Below are 23,256 nucleotides of genomic sequence, written 5' to 3' on the forward strand. Positions count from 1 at the left end.
ACTGCCCGTTAAACCGCATGTGCGGATGTGGCCCATGTGAGCAGGGGGGCGGGCAGCTTCTTAATGCTGTTTCACTATGGAAGGTAAGAAGAAACGCATTTAGTTTTATTCTTCCCAGTCGCGTTTGCTCCTCGCGCCCTCTGCTCCCAACCGCTGACACCAGTAATAAGTACGTTAGGAGCAGTGGTGCGACCTCGTCCCAGCAGGTGGGAAATGTGTGACATTCTTGCAGAGTTGCTGAATTCCTGCCAAGAAGCAACCCTGCTCCAGTCTGCCATGTGCACTGCTGCTGGGTTTTTTTCTTCTGAGTCTTTTGGGGGCAGGGGGAGAGGGAAGGGAGTGGGGCAGCTTGGTATGGAACCACAGCCAGTGTCCCGCAGATGGTATCCAAATGTCGCCTCCCAACCGGGTGCAGCGACCAGATAACTCCGGGGTCAGGCACCGGGTCTCTGTGCAACCCCAAAGACAATGAGCAGCCTCACCAGCCTGCAGACCAAGCTTGCTGTTGTCCTTCTCTGGGTGCTGTGGTTTGAAGGCGCTAGTCTCTTGATGGTTGAGCTAGGATTTCTTTCCCTCAGTTCCCTCTGGAGCATGCAAGCTCTGCTATCAAACGCAGGTAATTTATGGCATACGGCAGCATTACCAAGCCTGTGCACCGAGCTAATTGGGGAAGGGGCGAGGAGGGGGGTACAGGCATGGCCTCCATTTCATCTTGGCTTAGTTGTGGCATCGGATATATTAAACAGGAAATTGGGTTCATGTTGCAAAGGGGTTGGAGAATCAAAGCAAGCCCAGTGCTGCGGCTCGTTCAGCCATGGGTGCATTTTTCATTAGCTCCTCTGCAGTGGGTCATTGGGTGGTCAGGGCCATATTATTATTGTGCATACACTGTGACATTCAATTCCATTGAGAACGGGGTGCTGGGTGCTCACGACGCCAAAATAAAAAGAGCACTCGTGGAAGGGGCACTGGCTGTTTCTCCTCCTTTGCCCCCTATGCCAAAAAACTCTTGCTGTGCAAGCCTCGTACCAGTGCTTGTCGAAAGTGGATGGACTCTGCCATAGACAGCAGTGGGAGCAAGTAAATCTATAAAACTGGAGCTGGCCGGTTGTATTCAAAGTCTCTTTCTTTCTCCAAAAGAGTTCACTTTATAGACGGAAGTTAAATAGGGGGGTGTTATCCTAAGATGTGTGGGCACTATCCTGTTTTCATGTACATGGGATGCACAGCTCGTGTCTTAGGCCCCAGGGTTTCCTACGGTGGCTCGTCACTGTTTCTCTCTGCATGTGCGAGCGAGACTTAGTCATCAGCTATGATGCAAAGGGAGGGATGACGCTGCTCCCACATCTCTCATTTTAGTCCTCGTGTTACTTGGGCTCCCCCCAAATTCCCTCTCCTTGCTCTTACTGTTGAAAATGTACCCACCTTGGCTGAAGCACAGGGTAGGGGCAGAATAATGCAATGAAGAGGAAGGACTTTTGCAGCAAGCTTGCTCCGTGCCTAAGCTCTTTTTTTTTTTTGTGCCCAACCTTAGTTGGGGTCCAGGTGCCCTGTTGCATCACAGTTGTGGACGCGGGCAGGGTGAGAGCTTTGAAGAGCTGTTGAGCTGCTTGGGGGTAAATCTGAGATGCTTTTATGAGACATCTTCCAGGATTTCTGATGTCACAGGTGGAATTAGGTGTCCATTCACAAATAGAGCAAACTTAGGAGGAAAATTCCGCAATGCATGACTTTGATGCCATCAGTATTGACAACAGGCCTCCCTTAAAGCAGCATAGCACAGACTGCTGTGAGAGGCAGGGTCCTGGACCAGTATTCTGACTTGATATAGCCAATCCAGTGCGACTCTTGATGGGGAAGCTGGTTCAAGGGAGAAAATGGGATGTGGAAGAAAAATGCAGTTTTCCTTTTTTTTAATGCCAAAGAAGAACAATTTATTCCTTTTATGTCTCCCCCCCTTTAATTTTAATTTTAAATGTATCTATTTGTTTTGGGCTGAAGTCTTCAGATACCAGACACTGTTGATGGAGTGATTCTTTCAACTGCTGTCCAGCTGGCTGGATCTCAGGGTAGAAAGGAAGCATCAGTAGAGTAAGTGTCTCCTTTGAAAGACAGGAAGGCATTTGCGAGGTAGGCTAGACCTCCACTTCTCTGAATCCCCGAGGCTGGGGAATAGTGCTCTGGGCAGCTCTGAATGGCGCTAAGATATCACCAAGGAGAAAGAGTTAAAGGGATTTGCTGGAGTTGTTTAAAAAAACAAAATAAAACCCAAAGCTTTATAATAACTGTTTTGTTTGGTACCTAGTAAAGAATAGAGGGAAGGAAACCAGTAATAGCAACAGGAAATGGAGTCCTTCCTTGTCGGGTGGCAATTTCTTTAGGTCGGGGTAATCAAAAGCCACAGGCCTCTGACACCAGGTGAGCAAGGCTTGGGGCTTACAATACCATCCCTAGAAGATTTTGGTATTGGTAAGATGGAGCAAAAACTCAGCGTTGTACTTAAAAATGGACCCCAGCCTGGCACCACTCTTATCAGCAGGGATCCTGATTTTCTCTGATTTAAAACAAACAAAAAAAAATCATCCCCAATATTTGGATTAAAAAAAGTAACGCAAAATGTACATTTTCCCATGATTACAATGAAACGCCTCTCTCTCTCTTTCTCTCTCTCAACAGAGAGAGATTCATCTGTCTTATGACGAATGGCCTGTATTTTGGTCTTATGACGAATGGTCTGTATTTTACATCTAGATGGATATAGATATATCTATTTACTCCAGATATAGATATGTCTCTATCTAGATAGAGAGATAGAGAACTATATATATTAGTGGTGTTTCATTTTAATCACAGAAAAATGTGGTTTTTGGGTTACTTTTTAAATCCCAAAATTGTTTTCTTTTGTTTTTTTTTTTAATCAGAGCTAAATAGGATTCCTGCTGATCGGCATAGACCCCTTGTTGATGGTGACATGTGGACTCTCCCAGGTGCGAATGGGGAATGATTGCCCTTCAATCGCCAGGCATGTTGGAAATGTTTAACCTGATGGATGCTCTGTGCTGCCTTGGTGTCCAGCACTCCAAATGCCCTGAAATTTTAGTCCCATCTCCCCCCTTCCCGCCCTCTGGCATATTGAATGTCTCTTTTGAACTGTTGAGAATCCAAGACCCTGGGAGTGAAGTGGAGGTTCACTGAAGCGCCCGACCCCCAGGTAGGTTGGAAAGTCCTGCCGTAGTTGCTCGCCATAACCCCGTGTTGCTGTCGCTTTGCAGCACGCCGTTCGTTTTAGTTGCAACACGCACCAGGACGCCTCTCGTTCGACAAAAATAAAAGCTGTCAAACTGGCCGAGGAGGCCAGAAGAGGCGGGTGTGCATGGAAACTTCTCATCAGACGTCCTGTTTGGTCGTTGCCATCTCCACAAGTCCCTGCTCTCTGGATTCCACCTGATGACGAATGGTCTGTATTTTGCACGCTGCCGTGTCTCTCCCTCCCTCCTCTGTCCTCAGTATTTGTCTGGCGGAGTGGATTCGCCGCTCAGCGGGATCTAACTCGATGACCCTCGAGGCTTTGAAACTTCTCCCTGCAGCAGACCTCAAGAGGCCTGATCCCTTCCGGCTTGCTTCGCTGCCAGAGGCCACGTCGATATGAGGATGCTGATCAGAATAGTTTCTGCCATCCGAATGAGTGGGGGGGTTTTTCAGTAGTTTCTCTGGAATTGTTCCCTGCATGGATGTTTTAGTCTGGAGTAAATGTCACTTTTTATTCCAGAATAATGAATGCATTTCCAACATAGTCATTATGCTGGAATAAAGTCCCTTTGGCTTCCCTCTCCTCTCTGTCCCTTTATGTTTCCTCGCGGATTCCCTCTGCCTCTTCAAATCTCTTCCTCTAAAACAACATGGCACAGACTGTTATTAGAGGCAGGATCCTGGGCCAGATTCCTTTTGCCTTTGCAAATATTTTCTGAAAACCTGTCTCCTTCTCCTGGCTCTCGCTTGATTTTTAGGTTCTGAACCTATTGTCTAATGCTGTAAAGCATTCTGGGATATATTTTTTTGCAAGGTACGTGCTCCACACGTTAGAGCTGTACCATACAGCCTTCCAGGTTTCCATTCCTTTTTTTTCTGGTCTTTTTTTTTTTTCCCCTTTAGATGGCTGAGATTCTGGTAGCCATCAGAAGTTTTTAATAAACTCTGGTAGAGTTACAAGAAGTCAAGGGAGTAGCTTAAACTAGCCAATAATAAATTATTGCAGTGCTAGGTGGTTACAGAATACTTTTCAGTGTGTTCATCCCCGGTGGAAAAAGTTGGTGGGGCTCCTGTGAGTAGACACGTAGGACATCATAAGACCAAGCAACACATCCATCTCCCCCTCCTTTTTTCTAGGAAACTTAGCCACACTTTACTACTGTGCAGCCCCCTGAGATGCTTTGTCGAGTAAACGCCATCTGAATTGTGCTTCAATGCATGATGGTACCACTTCCCCCAGGTGGACTCCAAGTACATGCAGAGACTGGGACACTTACCCAAGCTCTAGGCAAGGAGGATGCGACTCTTCCACCCTGGCCTCCGACTCCCAACCTTGAGATATCGTTAGCTGACTGAGTATATTATTAGCAGCTTGTTGCAAGGATAATGCAGGTCAAAAAAGCATGCGTCTGGAGGGTGCAATTTTAACTGCAGTTAAGTAACTCCCCCAAAAGAAGAAGAAAGGGGTTTGTGATTTTTTTTTTAATGTCTCATTAAAACTCACTTGACCTTTAATCACCATCTTGTGTTTTATGGCTGATGGACTGTTGAAGAGGCTCAGGCTGAACTCTCTTGAATGCTGGGAGGCTAAAAAGATGAACAGGGGGCTATTTTATCCATAATGGGGAGAGCTTCAGTCATCCATATGTGGAGCTCTCAGCTTTCTTCCATGCATTTTACTTCTCTTTGTGTCACCTCAGTCCTTCAGGGGACATCACATATCCTCCCACCTCGTGAAAGATTGTTGCTCGCCGTGTTTGACGGTGCAGGATCAAGGGACTAGGCCTTGAGCATTTGAGTAAAATGAAGACCTCCCCATTCAGAGTTGCATTTTCTAGTCTCTTGTGTAGTATTTTAATATAGGCATCATTGATGTAGTTTTGGTCTCTGATTTCTCAGTGAAAATATTGCGTGGTCTCCAGTCAAGGGCCTTACCAAAGACTAATATGTTAACACTGTTTGCCTGAAAGAAAATACCAAGCTAGACATGATCGGTTTTTTAAAATGCTATGTTGATTGGCGCTAATTCTGCAACCATCCAGTCATGCATTACTAATCAAGTCCCATATCAGGTGTTACTTTATTTGGTCTGGATCTGTGTCAGGCTGAAAGGCCTTTCATTATCCCAGTCGTCTCCTTTACACCTCGCTGTTGAGAAATGTATCCACAATAATGCAAAGTGAGGACCATCAGAGCTCCTAAATTGCTTGAACCGTCTGAGGTCCTGTGATCCCACCATCGGTGGAGAGATGTCTACAAGTGCTGGTAAATAGAAACGTGGGATATTTTCCCTTTAAACAGAACTTCTGAGGGGTCCAAACTGTTTTAGTTTAAAGGAACAGTTCACTTTACATAAGAATATGTTTAGAGATTGATTGCACTGCATTTTCTTTGACTATCTTGAGGGCATAATTGCTGTGGAGGGCCTGTGCTAATGTTACCTTTCCATGTTTATCTGCTAGAGGGCAGGACATCTGAGGGGTTTTTATTAAGCAGGCATGAAAAATGTGTCAAGTAGGGCCCACTAATTAATATAGGAGCTTCGTTTGTTTGCCTTGGAGCTTATTCTGAATAAAAGAGAAATGTAAGTGTATTGAACAAGACAGTGTTTAAACAGAGATGAATCAAAATAAGACTTTAGCATTGTACATGGCTATGAAGAAGGATGATTAAATTATTTTATCTTCCTCCTTTCATCAAGCTGGAGAAACAAGACTCTGCTTTTTGCACTAAAGTATGACATCACACAGATGTGGGAGACGTCCCAGTCTGGGGAAAAGGAAGTTCCTAGTTCCACTTCTGGTCATCGATGGTCTTCGGTCCTGGGGCCTTTGGCCGCGTGCTGACACCCAGGCTCACCTTCTTCGAATTCATCTGGGTTTCACCTGCAGGCCCTGAGACGGGGAGAAAGAGAAATGATTAACCCTGTGTATGCCTTTTTGTGTAGCGCATGCACTTAGATTTGCAGATGAGTATAAGAGCAAAAAGCTCTTTTGACAACACTGTTATATTTCTGAATATATGAACTTTGGTAGAAAGCCTTTGTTTTATTTATTTATTTTATTTTAAATGACCGTTATTATAACTTGCCTTCATTTTTCCAGCTCTCAAAAGTATCCCAACCACTGCAACAACATCTTAGAATATCTTCCGCTTTTATCTCCCTTTGCCTTGGCAGTAAACCTCAGGAATTTCTTTGTTATTATGGATCGCTGCATCGCATCTCTCCCCCCTGCCCCCTCCCCTCCAAAAAAAAAAAAAAAAAAGAGAGAAAGAGATTATCTCTAGAAACTTAAACCAAAAGTTAAAGGATCTCAGGGGGTCATCCTTCCTGTAGAGGAAGCTGCTTTTGGCACTTCCTACTTGCCCAGAAGAGAGACGAGCGTATCAGTTTCAAAGAATCCTCCAAGCCGACGTGAGCGGTTGATATGACAGATTAATGAAAACAAAGATTAATGCCATGTGACACAGTCGCCTCGCAATACAATTGGGATCTAATGATACTAATGAAGAACATATTTTTGTTTGAGGGATTAACATGTAATGATGGTTGATGTCAGGAGTGAATCATCGCAGGCTCTCCCCCACTGCACCCTCCCCACACTAAGATCCTCTCTCTGCATCCCTTGTCAGTTTGAGTTTAAGAAACAGTCCTTTAAATAGGATGGTTTCGTACTATACGTCTGTGCCGTACCCCGCCAAATGGAGCTCCACTCCTGATTGATGCTAGTGCATTATGAATAATAATAATAATAAAACATGGTCTTTCCAATGACTGGTTTTCATTAGTCTCCTAGACATGTGAGTGCTGGGAATATCCAAGTGGGATGAGTGATTTTGCTTCTCATTTGAGGCTGTCAGTAGCCATTGATAGGAGAACAACCCCCCCTCCCAGCTGTTCATAAGTCCTCTAGGCTGGGATTTTCAAAGGGGTCTGAGGAAGGATTGAAGGGCAAAATGGCCCTGGAAGTCCTTGGGACTTGAACACCAAACTCCTTAAGGCTCCTGTACAAATCCTTGCCTTATGCTTGAAGGAAACTCTTAATGCATAAGGCCTCAAACCATTGTACTTTCATAGACTGAGTGAGTGACGTTGCAGCAAAGTCCCTCTGTTTTTGTAGGGGACTGGGGTTGCTTTGTGGAGACCATGTGCAGTGGAGGACCCCAAGTGCATGCGCCTGTGGACCCTTTTGGACTAAATAATATCTATTATATGGTTATCCGCAGTTGTGGGGTCTGAGCCTTGGTGACCCACATGGCGACCTTCCAGTCCTGCTCTTCCAGTTCAGATGGAGCCAGCGTGGTAGCAGTTGATCAAGCAGATCTGCTGTATGAGCTCATGGCTCCAGGAACCGCAGAGCATTTTGTTCAGGTGTCTGGGTGCATTGTAAGCTGTTTTTAGTCTTCGGTGAGATTTCAAGGTCTAGTTATCAGCTGATTTAAAGGTGCTCCAGATGCTCTATGGATGTTCCGGGTGCTGACGTTGCGGCTGCGTTTCACAGCATTGCAAGGCAACAACGTTTTATTGAGTTGCATGTATCCTACTCCTACTTCTGATCTAAATGGAAGAGCTGTCAGGTGTAAGTTATTAGGAAAACACTTGAAAGTCAGCAAGGTGCTTCTTAGGTTTGCATTGAGCCTGGGAAAAGCATCTAATAAAATACACTGGTTGCAATGGCAGTGCTAGTGAAAATGATTTTGGGGTTTTCTTTCTAGCCCTTTCTTGCATTGAATCCCATGAACAGTACAAGGAAAACATCAACAGCAATTCAGAGTTGTGAGGGAATATTATGTAGGTGGGGAATTATTTTTATGGTGTGTACTCTAGCAGCATCCATCATAGATTCATAGAAATGAGGGTTGAAGGGAGCTCAGCAGGTCACATCTAGTCCAACCCCTTGCTCCAAGCAGGACCAGCCCCAACTGCATCATCCCAGACAAGGCTTTGTCTAGTTGGGTCCAAGGATGAAGAGTCCACAACCTCTCTGGGTAGCTTATTCCAGTATTTTAATACTCTCCTAGTCAGAGCGTTTTTCCTAATGTCCAACTTAAACCTCTCTTGCTGCAGCTTGAGCCCATTGCTCGTTCTGTCATCTGCCACCACTGAGACCAGCCCAGCTCCATCCTCTTTGCACCCTCCTGCAAGGAGTTGAAGGCAGCTATTAAATCCCACCCTCAGTGTCCCCAGGAATATTTGGGGAAATGGAAGTTCTCTCTGAGAGTAGAGAGACCATAATTAAATAGTGTTGTCTTCTGGGATTTGGATCAGGTGTATAGGGGGTATGGAAATGCACTTCGCTTCCAGACTAAGGAATGCTTTCACGCTCGTGTTATGGAAGAAACCAATAGATTCTCATTGGAACTACTCCAAAAACCATAGGATTTAATAGAAACTGATAAAACGTATTTAATTAGGAAATTATAATCTATCTATAGAATAGTTATGGGAGTGAGGAATCGTTAGGAAGTTTTATTGAGCCCTGGATGATTTTTTTTTTTTTTAATAAAGGCTGGCCATTCAAGACAAAACGGGGCAAAAGTAAAAATAAAAGACATGAAAAACAAGCTGTTGGAAATCATCTGCTAAACAAGGTGTTAACAAGTGCTGTATGAAACATTCCTCTTACTCTTATCTACATGAAACCCAAACTCATGCAGACAGGAGTAAGGGGGAAAAGTTCCTCTCCCCCAGCTTTGTGTGTATGTGTGTCCATGCATGCACCACAATACCCAAACTGACCTTTTGTCCAGGCTCTCAACTTATTTAAATAGGCATTGGTGAGTTTTTGGGGTTTGTTTCTTTCCATCGGGCATTGGTTTCCCCTTGCTATGCACGTGCTGTTGTTTGGACTTGCTGCTTAGAGTCGGCAGAAAAGCCTCTGTGAACTTCAGCGGGACTCGGATGCTGCTCGGAGCGGGGAAAAGTTTGCGATGCTGTCCTCGGTCTCCCCTGCTCCTCACGTTTTGTGCTTTTGATTCCCAGCCTGATTTTAAGGAACAGCTTTGAGCAGGACTCTATTGGCTTCCATTTCTGCAGTCGGCTTTGGCACTAAATGATTTAACCAAAGCAAACTTCATTTGAATTTGGCTACTTCTGCAGCTGCCTCAGCCAGGGCTCATAATACTTTTAGCTTCGGAAATGAGCACAGACAGAAGACTTGGCTTATGCCGGTATCCAGTTAGGTAATTCAATTTTGCCTGATTTTTTTTTTTTTTTTTTTTTAAACTAGCCCCTCCAGCCTGCCTTGTCAAGAGAAAACAAAATGGCGCATTGTCCTTTTAATTGACTGCTCGTTACACCAAGTGGACAGCTCAGTCAAAATGTCTGGTTGCTCAGCAGTATTATGTAATCTTTAATAAGTGCGTTAGGGATCTTTCCAATAGCCGGTGCTGCTTCACAAGAGGCTTCATGGAGCTCCTTATCCCCCAGTCCATTCCGAGTCTCCCTTGCTGGTACGGTTTCCAACACCTTGAGCAAAACGAGGAGCGAACCTAATTTCCAAGCTCGCTTTATTTTTCTAGTAGCTCCTCATTCCCTCCGTTTGAGCGTGGATGTTGTATTTGCAGAGCGCCGCGTCCCGGTTTGCAAGAGATCTGTGACCACAATAAAGTGAATCCAGAAACCAGACAAGTGGTTTCACTTACTACCATTTTAGCTGATTTCCTTCCCACCCACCCCCACCTCCTTGTCCCTCCACGACCACTGTGGAATACTAAAAGCTTGGCAACAACTCGAACCAGCTGTCAAAAATGTTATTTACCCCCACACATCTAATTTAATGATGCATCCTAAATTCAGGGTGAACTGGAGCGGTTCCACCGCAGCAGTCAGGCGCGCTGTCCGCTTTGGTGACTTTCCGGCACGGTGCTTGCTTCTCATGGCGTTCTTGTTTCCTCTCAGTTCCCAGAGGCCTTGTGGAGGGATTGGGGCCCTGTTGTGCTATGCATTGTATCATGTACCGTGGAGTTTGCAATCTAAATTTGACAAGATGTGGCAGGTGAATTCAATGAGCGAATAGGAAGCTTATCCTGTTCATTAGGTTTCGGCCTCTTGGTCCATTACGATGGGTATGTTGACCTGTTTGCTAAGGCGGCTAGCAGAGCCAGAATTGCTTTACCTCTTGGGGGATCTTCCAGTGGTATATTCCTTTCCAGTGGCTGGCAGCTCAGCCAAGTATTGTATTCAGGTAAGTAGACCTAGGATTTGCACCCATCCTTGAATTTGTTCCCACAACCAGTTCAAGCAACAGTCCTCCAGTGGTTAAACATCGTGCTCCCATTCATAGCAGCATGAACAGTCCACGGATGGAGTGGCTACGTCTTCTGCATTGATAACAGTTAGGTAGGCAGGTGATCATCAGCACATGAAGTTGAGTGGATTTGCTACGCAGTCTTTGTGCCAGCTTAGGTGAACGTGTCTCCATATCTTTGCGCTTGGGGCAGAGCTGGGGGGTAATCAGAGGGTAATATACTTCGATTTCATTTACCGTATTTCCATCCTGAAGCCATTTTAAAGGGTCAGAGATCTTCCACGCAGTGAAGAAGAGGAAAATGCTGAAATACCCTTTCTTTGCCTAACACGGCCCACGCATCTGGCCCATCCTAGGGAGAAACAGAACATTCGGAAGAGGGATGGAAGATGACATCCAAAGATTGTTGTAAAATTTTTTTAGGCAAAGGAAGTTTCTAGCGCTCTGCAATAAGAGGAATTGTTGTCCTTTTTCCTCAAAGGACATGTAGCATCTCTCTAAGTTAGAAAAGTAATTGAAGTATCTCATTTGGAAACCCTCTCATCTGGAGGGAAATTTGAGGCTAAGGCACACACTCCAACTGGCCCTGGCCGAGAGGGCTGATGCAGCTTGGGAAGAGAAGATAGGCTGAAATCCCCATTGCAATGAATATCTGGACCTTTACTTTCAAAGAGGGATTTTTCACGTAAATACAGATACATCTATTGGGTAGCAAGAGATGTGAAGTTTAGTGCTACTTATTGATGTCCATTTGGTTTAACGTTGCACAAGGCGTTTTATAAATCTATTGGAAGAGATGCTCCTGTCCCAGATAATTTATCTTGACAACGGGCAAGTAGGTGATTGAAGAATGTGTTCATGTGTATATGTCCCTTTGCCTAATTTATATTACTGATGCTTGCCTATTAAGAACGTAGTATTTGAAACAAATTAATAAACCACCGAAAATCCCATCAGCAGCCAGTTAGTGATTGCATGCACAGTTGCCAAATAAATTTTGCAATTAAAGAAATTCTTTTTTGCAAATATCTTGTTGGCCTAATAAAAGAGATCACCTCTACCATAAGCCCTGGTTGCAAAAGAAATAGTTTTTAATCGCAGAGCAGAAGAAAAGTTTCAACCAGAGGTTGGGGTATCAAGAGCGTTGTAAAATGATCATCTGCCAGCTGATGGCAGCGGGAACGGTATGGATGCAGTGTTAGCAGTAACAGTTCACAGCATAGGGAGAAAAAGAAACATGCCTTTTAATTCATGTTTTGGCCAGTCAAGATAAGGGTTTCAGTTGACCAGATCAACATGGTAAACCTTCACTTGACTGGTTTGTTACAAGTTAGAATGGGCCGTCTCCATGCAAAGCTTTTAACTTCCAAATTTTAGCCTGAATAGTCTTTGTTCCCCATAGAGGTTGCTCCTTCACTGAGCATTCATTGCTTTGAAAGGTCAGTCTGATTTTTGTACGACATCCTAGATCTGATAATGGCAAGGCCAAGGTGCCTGTCTTGGAAGTAAAGGACACGGCAGTTCACTGGCCTCTGACAGCTTCATGGGGATGAAGGGTGAAATGGCACATTCATTTTCATGAGATTTGTGTTTTACTTTTGAAACAAATTTTAATTGGAAACATTTGCTGCTTTTTGCTTTTGCTTGCCATTAATATTTCAGCACTTGGACTTTGCTACGGCATGCATATTTTTATTTTCCTCGAATATTTGATTAGTGACAATAACGATCGTCTGTTTAGGTGTAGAGGTCACGATGTACAAGCCCACATTCAGAAATGAGCCTCACTGTTGGCTGGTTTGATAGCTCATCCAGTCTGGCAACAGAAAGGATGTTAGTGGTTTATGTAATCACATGCCACGAACCAAAACTATGGTATTTTCTGGTATATTACATGCATCTTTCCCCCCCACCAAAATCAGCCCCCACACAAGTCTATTAAGCAAGGAGGCTGATTTTCTGACTGGGATAGCAGCACCCTGCTGTGATTCCTGCTCTATGGTGCAGCAGCTGTTGCTTTACTATTCAGGCAGCTGAGTCAGTTGACTTAACACCTCTGGAGTGATGAACAATGAGCTGTTAACAGTTGTCTCTCCTGTATAATGATCCTGATATTCCATCAATCAAGGTAAGCTTTTTTTTTGGACAGGCTAGCTGCTTGTGGTTTCTCTTTTCCTATTTCACAGCCTTGGAGAATCTTTAGGTCTCTTATGTATCATAGATCCACCCATACAGGTGAGTCTTTAGCACAGCAGCTAGGGTTTCAGCTTTCATTAAGCACGAAAGGGAGCGTGAAACATCTGAAGATTGGGCTCTGTTGCTGCTCTTTGTAGCCATAACTCTGGGGGGGGGAATCCTTTTTATTTATTCCTTCATTCTGCCTTTCAAAAAAACAAGGTGCATATTATATTCCGCCATGTGTTGCATGGGAGGAAATACGGTAGCCCAGAATTGTCGAGTCCCCTGGTCTGACACTTGGCAGATCAACAATTATTTCCTTTGCAAAATCCCAGTCTCCAAGTCAAATCCATGCTGTTGCCTGTTCTGGTTACATTTCTGTGTGCTACAGCCGGGAGGTTGTGGGGAGACGCAGCATTTAAATTGATGTTTGCTGCATGCAGGCAAGGAGGAAGATTTTTCTGAAGCATATATGACAGCTCAGCTCCAAACTGGTACTCTCAGTCAATGGAGTTGTAGGCACCTACCGACTATTTGTACCTTTAAAAATCTTCCCAAGAAACCCTGCTGCTTTTATAGACTCCCAGCAAACCATTTGGTTTGGTTTCCTTGGCATTTGTATCGTGAGCTTCTTCGGAGAAATAAATTCACAAGTCTTTGCCTGTCATCACATGACAAGTTATGGAGCCTAGATTGATGTAATCAGCAACAGACACACGTCAGAAAACTTAATGTGGTTGAGAAAAATACAATATTTTATTAATTCCTCATTGTGTGCATGTATGTGAGTGAGGGTTTTTGTTTTTTTTAATGGGCCTCAGGGGGTTCTTTACTTCTGCCAAGAAATAAGAATAATTCATACACATTTATATTTAACTGTGGTAGAGAATAGTGAAGTGGGGTTGCCATTAATAATAGATACCTTTACAAAGAGCCGCTTTTATTAAGAAAGTCGAAGTGTATCAAGCCTTTTAAAAATTGCTTTCTGGACAGCGGTAGCCCTGTTTGAAATTATTGTTGGCAATGAATATTTAGGCTGATTTTTTTTTTTTTTAAATGATTTGTGGAAAATAGGTGTGTGTGTAAACTAGTGCACCATTGCACGCTGTTTTGCAGTAGAGCAGCTAGCAGCTTCTTTTATTTTAATTTATTTTTTGTTACTATTCTAATTTGAACTGATCGTCTCATCGAGGAACAAAAAAATGTAGACTGAACTTGAATATTCGAAGTGGTTAATGTCCATCCAACTTGTTAGTCCCATTTTGCTCAAAAGGACTGTTTGTGGATGTCAGACTGTCCTAGTTGGGTAGGCATTTAGCAAGCAAAGCTAGGCTGAGATATTATTTAGGGAGGTTTGTTGTATATTTTCTCTTGTTCTATAAGCATTTTCCTGTTTTATAACTTACTCTGTTCTCCTATGGGAAGCTGCCCTTAGCCTCTTGGGAAGGGCAGCATATAAATCAAGTGAGTTAGTTAATTCATTAATTAAATTTATTTACATCCATATGCTTAGCATTGGGATCACAAAGCTACTTGCTACGCTGAGTAACTTTACTGCCTCCTAGCATGCTGCAGGGGGGTTCATATAGATGACCAAAGTGTTCAAAAAATTCTGCCCTTAATTTGAAAGTATTAAAATAGACTTTTTTTTAATGGAAATTCAAATCCCCAGGAATACAGATGGACCCGGGGAACTTGAAGTAAGGAGAAGGCTTCCAAATTCCAGTTGTTGACAAAATAGTTTTAAAATAGCCTCTGGTTTTCTTTCCAATTGGATTTGATGATCTTGGGTGAAATCATGTCCTTGGGGCTAAAATTTCCTTCCAGATTTAAAAGCAAACCTGCATGAAAAATGGCTGTAAGAAGAGGTGAAATGATTATAGTAATGTGAGGAGAGTGGCAACAAGATTCAGATGAAAGCTGTAGGATAGTGTGGTCCATTTTCTCCTTGCGGGGCATTGAACCTTAAGGATATTCTGGTACGCTAGTTCAATTAATAGCATAGGCTTTGCACTGGATGCCCTGTGATAGTTGGTTTGGGGGTGGGGGCGGTGAGGGGTAGAACAAATCCAACTGTAAGAAATGGACTTTTTGCTTTTTATCTCCCCGAAACTATGCTTTCCTTCTGCAAAAGAAGTTATACAGATGAGACATTCTCTGTGAAGTCTTTGAAACTGTCCCATGCCTTGCTGTCCCCATTCAAAACAGCCCAAATTAAGTGACTTTTGGATACCCTCCCAAAAGAGACGTCTTTAACAGTATCTGGAGAAGGCGGAAAGTCTGCTCCCTAGATGGGGATAAATAGCGGGCTAACTGGTCTAGTCCAGATTCAATGCTACTGATGTCTAATTTAATTGTGTTTGTTGTAAAATTGATTATTTCGGGGCACTGGAAACCTGGGCTTCTTATTTTAAATCAAAATGAATAAGAACTTCCTTAGGCTCGCATGTAATATTGATACACTTCTGCTGTGTTTCGAGGCACTGTGCCACTTTGAGCAGGAATTCACCGCTCAGACATTTGTTATTCTATATATTAAATATTTACGTACAACAGGCAACGTTTATGACCACTTGTCAAACAGCCTGAAAATCAAAATCCCTGTGAAATTTGAAATAATAATAATTCGAAGCAAAGGTGCATAAGAATATTCAGGCTGGATTTTAATTCTTTTTTTTTCTTGTCATTTTGCAGGTATTCCTTCGGTAAGTGAATGTAAATGGGAAACAATATCTTCAGTCGCTATTTTTCTGTGCATTCAGTGGGTAGGTAGCTTTTAAATTATTCTAGATCACTCTTTCTGGCTAAGGAATGTAGTGTTCTTGTCAGCTTTTCCATGTGTTTTGTGTGCGTGTCTCTCTCCTATTGACCTTAACCGGTTATCTGTGTTTTTTGTATGTACCTTAAAGAAGATGAAATTACTTCAATGTCTGAGTTGAAATTTGTGTGAGATCCTTTCCCTCCTCGGGGGGGTGGGGGAGGAGGCGGTGCATCTACACAAGACGCTTACTGTGCAGTAGCCTAATAACACCGTGCAGAAGCGTGCTGGGCAAAACCCGTGCTAATACGCTACTGTGCAGTGTTGTTAGGCTGCGGCGCAGTGTCACTAAAAAGCTGTGTGCTGGTGCTACTGCGCCGTATTTAATATGCATTGATTTAATTCTTGGCGATCCAAGTACTACACTTAGCATGCAATAACTATGACGCATTAATAAACATGTAGACGCGCTCAGGGTGAGGTCACATGAACATCATTGGTATTAACTTACCTAAACTTAATGTGCAGTAACTATGGCGCATTAATGAACATGTAGGCATGCCAAGGGTGAGGTCACATGAACATCATTGGTATTAACTTATCCAAACTTAATTTGCAATAACTATGGCACATTAATAAACATGTAGATGCGCCCAGGGTGAGGTCACACGAACATCATTGGTATTAACTTGATTTTTTTTTTTTTTGTCAGTGACCAAATAGTTAAAGAAATCAGCACATCTGGGGCTGGAAGCAGAAGCCTGATGGAGAGGGATGAACATGGGGTAGGGAAGGGGAAGGTTTCTAATGCCAAGGCAGTGACTTGTGGGGGTTAGAGGAGCTGTTTCGCCTCTGCTGTTTTACCCATGGTGTGAAATGCATATAGGTGAAGGGGGATTAATGAACATATTTGCAATGTTTTGAAATATGTCTCTGTTGCAGCGCTAGGGGTGCTCACCTACACTATGTAGTCATCCCCTAGAAAGGGTGTGGGGGAGCTGTGCTGGATGGGCAGCATGATGCACGGGTGGAGAAGTGCGTCCTGTAGCTGAGCTCACCTGGTTCCGTGAATGAGTGGAGACATTTTAGTTGTTGGAGACCTGCCAAACCCCTCCACAAAGGCACCACACCACAAGCAGACTGTCAGACCTATCTCATATAATGCAAAGGCCAATCTATTATCAACTAACTCTAGAAACCGATAGGGAGAGATCTTTGCTTTTATTTTTCCACCTCCTTTTTATTTTTATTTTTTTTTAATTTTTCCACTTTTCTTTTTACTTTTCCACCTTTCAATGGAGCCAGTTTTTCACCTTACTTGCAGAATATTTTTTGAGAGGAAAGAAAGCAGAATAGTTAGCCATGACCCGTTTTCAGGCAGGCAGAGCTGTTGGGTATGCTGCTTCATCTTACGGAAGGGGAAGGACGTAGAAAGACCCATTATTTTCAGTGTCTGTCTGCTTGCTGCAAGGGTTTAAGTTTGTGTTTTTAAGTGGCCAATGCAGACTTAGAAATGCTTTTGGTGGTGACACTTAGCTTGATTTTATCCAGTGGGATATTTTTAAACCAAATAATTCCTCTTATAAGGTTATTGAGAATGATCCACTCTTTCACTGGTGGCATTTGTCTGTATTTTTTTTCCAGCTCCAAAACTGGTTATTGAGAAAATCAGCTTTTCCCGGGATTTTTCTAGACTTTCTCTGCCTTATCTCTAAATGCCCTGTGAGGGTTAATCCTGTCCTTTGTACGCAGCAGGATCTCTCTCTTCCTTGTCTTGAGATGAAATGCTATTTCTGAATAAGATGAATGAGATGTAAATCTGAAGCTGCTTTGGTCAGAATACAGGAAAACCACAATATTTTTGTTATAATATGGCTGAAACAACAACACTGTCATCCATTTCTGTTGCTGCGAGAAATATATTAAATATTGCTGAGCTTTGGAAGCTTTTGCTCTTTGGTAGCATCTACTTCAAAGCATGAGCTAAAAAATTCCCGGAGTGATCTTTGGAAGTGCTGACTGTTTCCTGTTCCCCTGCAGGAAGTGTGCTTTTTTTCTACTACATCTTAGGGTGGATTTGGGTAGCCTCTATTAAAACTGCAGGCTGTCCCTATGAATTTTAAAGAATGCGAGAGTCTGGAAATAACAACAAGCTGTCAGGCCAAATGGGATCAACTGGTATTGCCACAGATTTTGCTCTTTGCTCTTATTGCTGTCAGGTAACAGTTATTAAAAACACTCCTCACTTCAGGCAACGACCTGTTCCACGTCTGCTTCACAGCTTGCACGGCATGGAGCACGCAGGCTCGCGTTGGACTGCCTATCTTTAAAAAGGGGAAAGGTTACGGTGCAAACCCGAGAGCCTTTGCACCCTGGGAAATTAGACCTGTTCTGAAATCAGCAGAGTTGTTAATAAACCCCTGGCTTTGTTGTTGCGCTTGTTCAGAAATAAATTTGACTCCAGATTTAAGATGACGGGTTTGAGCGAACTTGCAAGGTCAAAAGGGGGCCAGCTCGACAGCTGTAGACGTGGGGGTCTGTTATTCCCCCGACAGAAGGGTACATGCTGCAGGCGATGTTCAATTCCCTTGGTTAACGTGCCTCTAACCCCGTAGGCCTGCCTTTCTGTGTAGTTTAATTTGTACAGTGAGTCCCTTCACGCTTTGTGGACGGACAAAACGGTTTTCCTGTCCCCGGTGGAACGCACCTGTTGAGTTAGCATCCAAACCCCGTTCCTGGAGAGCTGAGTTTTCTTGACATCTTAAACCTCAGCCCAAACTTCCTCCTGGAGTCTGGCAGTCCCTCCGGTTTCTTTCTATGACCTTCTCTGTTCTAGCCCATAATTCCCTCTCCTTGGAGAGGGACCTCTATTTTGTTTATCGCCTTGGTGAAGGTTAATGACTTGCACCTGTCACTGTGAGTCATCTGAACCCCCTTCAGACAGGACTTCATCCTTTCCTCGGTCAAAAGGAGCAGGAGAGGGGTTCTGGCAAGCAAACAAGCAAACCAACAAAACCCATAAACCTGCCACCTCAGTAGAGCTGTAGAGACAAGCTCTCCTGTCCCCAGGAGACGAGCGATCTACAGCTGTACCGGGGTGGTGGGATGCCAGGCTTAGGGCACTTGTTGGCTTGCTTGTTTGCTTGCCAGGACCACTCTCCCGCTCATTTGGACTGAGGCTGAGGTCACCACATGGAGTTCAGAGCCAACCGAATGGCCCTATGATGTCACAGTTGTATTGGAAGTGACCAGTTTGGGGTCAAAACAGACTCTCTCGGAGGGTGACGGCTCCTAATCCCATGGCCAGCTACTGCAACAAGTTCTTTATCATTTGCTCTTGAAGGGTAACACCTCCCAATCCCATGGCCACCTACTGTGACAAGTTCTTTTTCATTTGAGATCTGATTAACAGTTTTTGGGGGTGTTTTCCCCTTGTTTCTGCTCCAAGCATTGACTGACCTGCTCTTTAGTGTGTCTTTTTTCCTCCTCCTCCTGCTGTCTTCCCAGGTTAGCCTGCTAATTAGTCACCTAGAAAAACAAACGGTAATTTGATAGCCTAACCCATGGCTTGATGTTGCTTACAGCAGAGGAAGAATTGGTGGTAGAATGAGGTGTCCGCCGAGAGAGAAACACGAGAGCAGTTGCAAACAGGTCGGGGGAATGGTTGCAGTGGACATCTGTCTCTCTTTCACTGTCGAGTACAGCAGATGCAGACATGGGGCAGGTAATGATGTCATTCGTTTGGGTGGATTTAGATCCCATCCAGTCATCTTTTGGGGTGATTGATTACTGCTTGGAGTTGCTTTTTTGCTTCCCAGCGAGAAGCACGCAGAGCTGTCAAAGGGCAAAAACACATCTATTTACCTTTCAGTTATCAACAGAGCCATAAACGGAAGGACTAGGGGAACAGCAGATCTAAGTTGACTCTTGATGCGCAATGGGTTTTTGTTTCAGCCCAAAACAGATGTTTCCATGGGGAGAATTAGGAACGTTGCTTCTACACTCCCTGCAAGCCAACTGTGCCGATTTAAAAAAAAAAAAAAAAAAAAAGAAGCAGCAGCAGCCAATTGGATTTGTATTTTAAAGGATTTAATGGCTCAGGGACCCTTTCTCTTAGCTCTTGAGGGGAAAGGCAAGATTCAGAACTTTGCTGGATTTAATCTTCAACTTGCTTTTTTTTTCACACATTACTTGTGAACCCAGAACAAAAAAAAATCACTAATTCTGCATTAATGCCGGCCCCAAATGTGATGCTTTATCTTAGCAAAGTTTTGATTCCACAGTTAAGTTTCAGGTGAGGGTGCATTTGATTAAAGAAAGAATAAAAAGTTGAGTGCCAAATGCACATAATTCTCCATTACTTCTAAAATCCGCATTTGCTCTTAACTTTTAACGTAAATTGTTCTGAGAGGAGCATTTTCTTTTAAAAGGTCTTTGGGGATCTTGGATTTTAGATTTGCATTGACATATAATGAAATGTTAGAGTGCACTTCTAAGGCTTTGGCTTTTACTATACAGGGTTGAGACCATAGGGTAGGGTAATTCAGGATGCAAGGGATGGTACCTGCTTAAATCAAGAGAGCAGTGAAAATTTGGCCATGTTCTGAGCATAGAAGAAAAATGAGACGAGGTTGAAAATCCACATGCACTAAGGAAAATCCATATCAGTGTTACAAAGCCTAGTTTGTGAGTATACTGCGGCACGCTGGAGGTAGATATAAGCTGAAAAAGACATATCAGGATCCAGATATTGGTAACAATGAGTGGATCTTCCAGTTGGGACTCAACTCTGCCACTCATGCCTTAAATCACAGCATCCAAAACAGATTGTTTTAATTGGAGTGAGCTGATGCACCCAGGAACAGTTCAGTCCTTGGAGCAGTAAAAAAACTGCTCCAAAGCAGTTCTAGCTCTTTCTCCATCAGTAGCCTAGAGTGATCCAGAACGTGGTCTGAGGTTGGTGGCCTGAAGCACCAGAGGAGAAGACCTATCGCAGTAGAGCAAAGAGGGTTTTTTGGGCAGGGGTTTCTCCTAGAAAGGTGTTCCGCACCTTTCTATGTAAGACTATTTTGTGAGTCTCTTGGAGCAGTCACTGCATGAGAACACCCGTACGGTGATGGATTGTATTTACTTATTGGATATTTTTGGGAGGCGGGGCCAGGATGCTAATCGCGCATCTTTCCCAGCGCACTTTGCGAGCTGGCACTCCCATTTCTCGTGTACAAGTGGGAAACTTTTCCCTCTGCCTTATTAAATCTATTTTTCAAGCTGTCATTTAACCAGGTCTAGTGACAGAGTCGGATGTTTATGTGGCCCTGGACACTTGAACTCTGGTGTTTTCAATCACAACAGCACCTCTCGCCAGCCGTTGTGAATTAAATACTCTTCGTGACCTTTTACCCTCGTCGCTCTTAAATTCATGCTTTAAAAACAGCTTAATGAGGGGTTTACTGGCCCAATTGGAAGTTTTTATTAAAACCTATTAGTGCGCTGGAGTAGCCTGCCTGAAGGAAGCGATTAGCCCAAAGCAACTAAACTCAGAGCTGGCCGCTAGCCACGCCAGGGTTTCACTAAACTGTTTCCAGACCCAAGTTAACCCTAACACTGCAGCTTGCCTGGTATTCATATCTCTGGTTTAATTTATAGCTGGTCTGATTCTCTCCCCAACCACGTTCATGAAGGCATTTTGTTTTAATTTAATTATACCTGCAATAAGGGGCCAGTTGCCTTTTTGGCTTGTTTGAGAGCCTCGAGTGTTGTGTTGACGACCCTGCGGTGTTCCCCACTGACACTCACTGGAGATGGCGTTGTGTAGGCTGGTCATGTACTGCTGGTCTCTTATTGTGATGGTTGTTTAAATGATAGGAAGGGACCTCTTCCTGAGTTGCCATCCAACCCTAAATGTCCATCTAGCAGGGGTGGTCCTGCTTTGAGCAGGGGTTTGGACTAGATGACCTCCCGGGGTCCCTTCCAACCCTCATTTGCTATGATTTTATGAGAAAAGATTTCTGTTCAAGGCCCAATATTGAATGTTAACCATGTGGTCCTCTCTTGAGTTGAACAAATAGCAAGAAAAGCCACTATCCCTTGTAACACCTGTTCGCATCCTGTGAGATGCAGCATAGTATCATCCCTCTCTCTTCTTGCTAAGTGAGCTGGCTGCACCCATTTGTTAGGCATTTGTTAAAAAGAATACTTGGGGGAAAAAAAATTCTGCCATTAAAGTTATTACTCTAAAGTAGTGCCTTTGATTGCAGCAATTATGCAAATGACTTGACGGGCTGAAATCCGTCTTAGCAAGGGTTGATACAAACACTACTGCTGGAATGAGCGCATAACTTTGGGAAACAGAGATTTTTTTTTTTTTGGTGGTCCTTGTAAGTCGTGTTCTTTCAGCGGTTTGCCGTGTCGACTGGATGTTGATCTGCAGTAGCCAGCAATGCTTTTTTATTTTTTCTTGGTATAGGACTGTAAACAGGGGAAGGAGGAAAGCTGGTCCTGCAGAATCCAGGAAAATCTTTCACTAAGCAGATTCTCTCTCTAAGAAGCTGTCTTTCTCTGCCCTCCAGGCTTTAATGCACACACGCGTGCACACGTGCACCCCACAGCAAATGGTTTTCTCTCAGACTTCCAGGGACAAAGTTGGGGTCATGCAGCTAGTGCTTCTTCCAACTCCACAGTTCAGGTAGCAGCTCTCTTTGGCCTCTGTTCTCGAGGGTCTCACTACCCCTAGCTCCATCACGGTGTTCCTTTCTGGGCACTTGTATGATTCGAGTGGGGAATTAACTGAAAACAACAGTATTATTCACGTGGCCCCCACAGTACCCCAAGACCCACGCGCAGCTATAGGGAGATGTCATGCCTCTTCCAAAGAATGGGCAGTCTAAGGAGGGTTAGGTATCAGAAGACCTTTCTACCTCATTACCAACCAGTGGGAAAATCGATGGAGAAAAAGAGTTATAGACTTGCAAACTATGGAAATAATAAAGGGTATAGCCTGGTAATCTTCAACGTGCTTTAAAATATCATCAGCATGACTAAGCCCGAGTCTCTAGTGAGAGAGTTTTAGTTGCATGTTTGAGTGATACACTGAGGTAGAGAAGTTAAATAACTTTCTCAAATGTCATATAAGTGAGCGAGCCTGTTGTTCTCTGTTCAGTAATTGCTCTGCGATGGAGATGGTTGAGCTCGAGTGCAGGTGTCGCTCCCACACATCCCACCTGCTTCACAGGGGGTCGGAGGCTGCATGTTAATGCACCTCTTTGGGACTCTTGGATGACTTCTGCATGGAGGGTTATGTCCTCGCTAGGGTATCTGTTTGTCCATGGTCCAAAGGCATGCAACGCATTAATGAAGTGCCCCAAAACCTTTGGCATCTTCACAACTGATATCTTCCTTGCCAAAGGGCCGTAGAGCTCTTTCTAAACTCAGGATCAATGACCATACTGCCCACTCATCAAATACAACCACCTTTCTGGGAGAAGTTCAGCAGTTGTTTTGTGATGCAGGTGGACCATGCGCTGGGTTTGTGTAGGACAGGAAATGACGAATGCTATATCCACTTAGAGAGGGAGGATATCATTCCTGCAGTTGGAGCCTGGCCCAGTGTCAGCCGTGTCCTGCGGTGTTCAAACATGTCCTGACTGGGGGGGATTCTGCCCTCCCTTCACTTGTGAGCTAGGAAGGGACCCCAGCCTTTGGGTTGTATGCCCAAAGATGTTTCAGGATTGGTGCAGTCTGCTCTCCTGGTGTTGGCTGCCTGGATATAAGTTGTGCGTGAAAGTGCTGATCATTTCTTCCCTAGCACTGAGGCCAGATCCG

At 43.9% G+C, this 23,256-nt stretch overlaps 1 protein-coding gene across 2 annotated transcripts in view; it reads left to right on the forward strand.

Moving 5' to 3' along the window:
• The window catches only part of LMF1 (lipase maturation factor 1), a 294,472-nt gene that overhangs the window by 15,006 nt on the left and 256,210 nt on the right, over window positions 1-23,256 (forward strand). Inside the window, exon 3 of one of the 2 annotated variants that reach the window (XM_090023611.1) lies at window positions 15,372-15,382. In XM_090023611.1, the coding sequence (XP_089879737.1) occupies window positions 15,372-15,382 (11 nt within the window). Of the gene's footprint in view, window positions 1-15,371; window positions 15,443-23,256 lie in introns of both variants that reach the window. The other variant, XM_090023610.1, reaches the window with a different exon arrangement.

Source organism: Crocodylus siamensis, chromosome 12 (assembly GCF_052110815.1).
Source record: "Crocodylus siamensis isolate JL-2025a chromosome 12, ASM5211081v1, whole genome shotgun sequence".
NCBI classification, from domain to species: domain Eukaryota; kingdom Metazoa; phylum Chordata; order Crocodylia; family Crocodylidae; genus Crocodylus; species Crocodylus siamensis.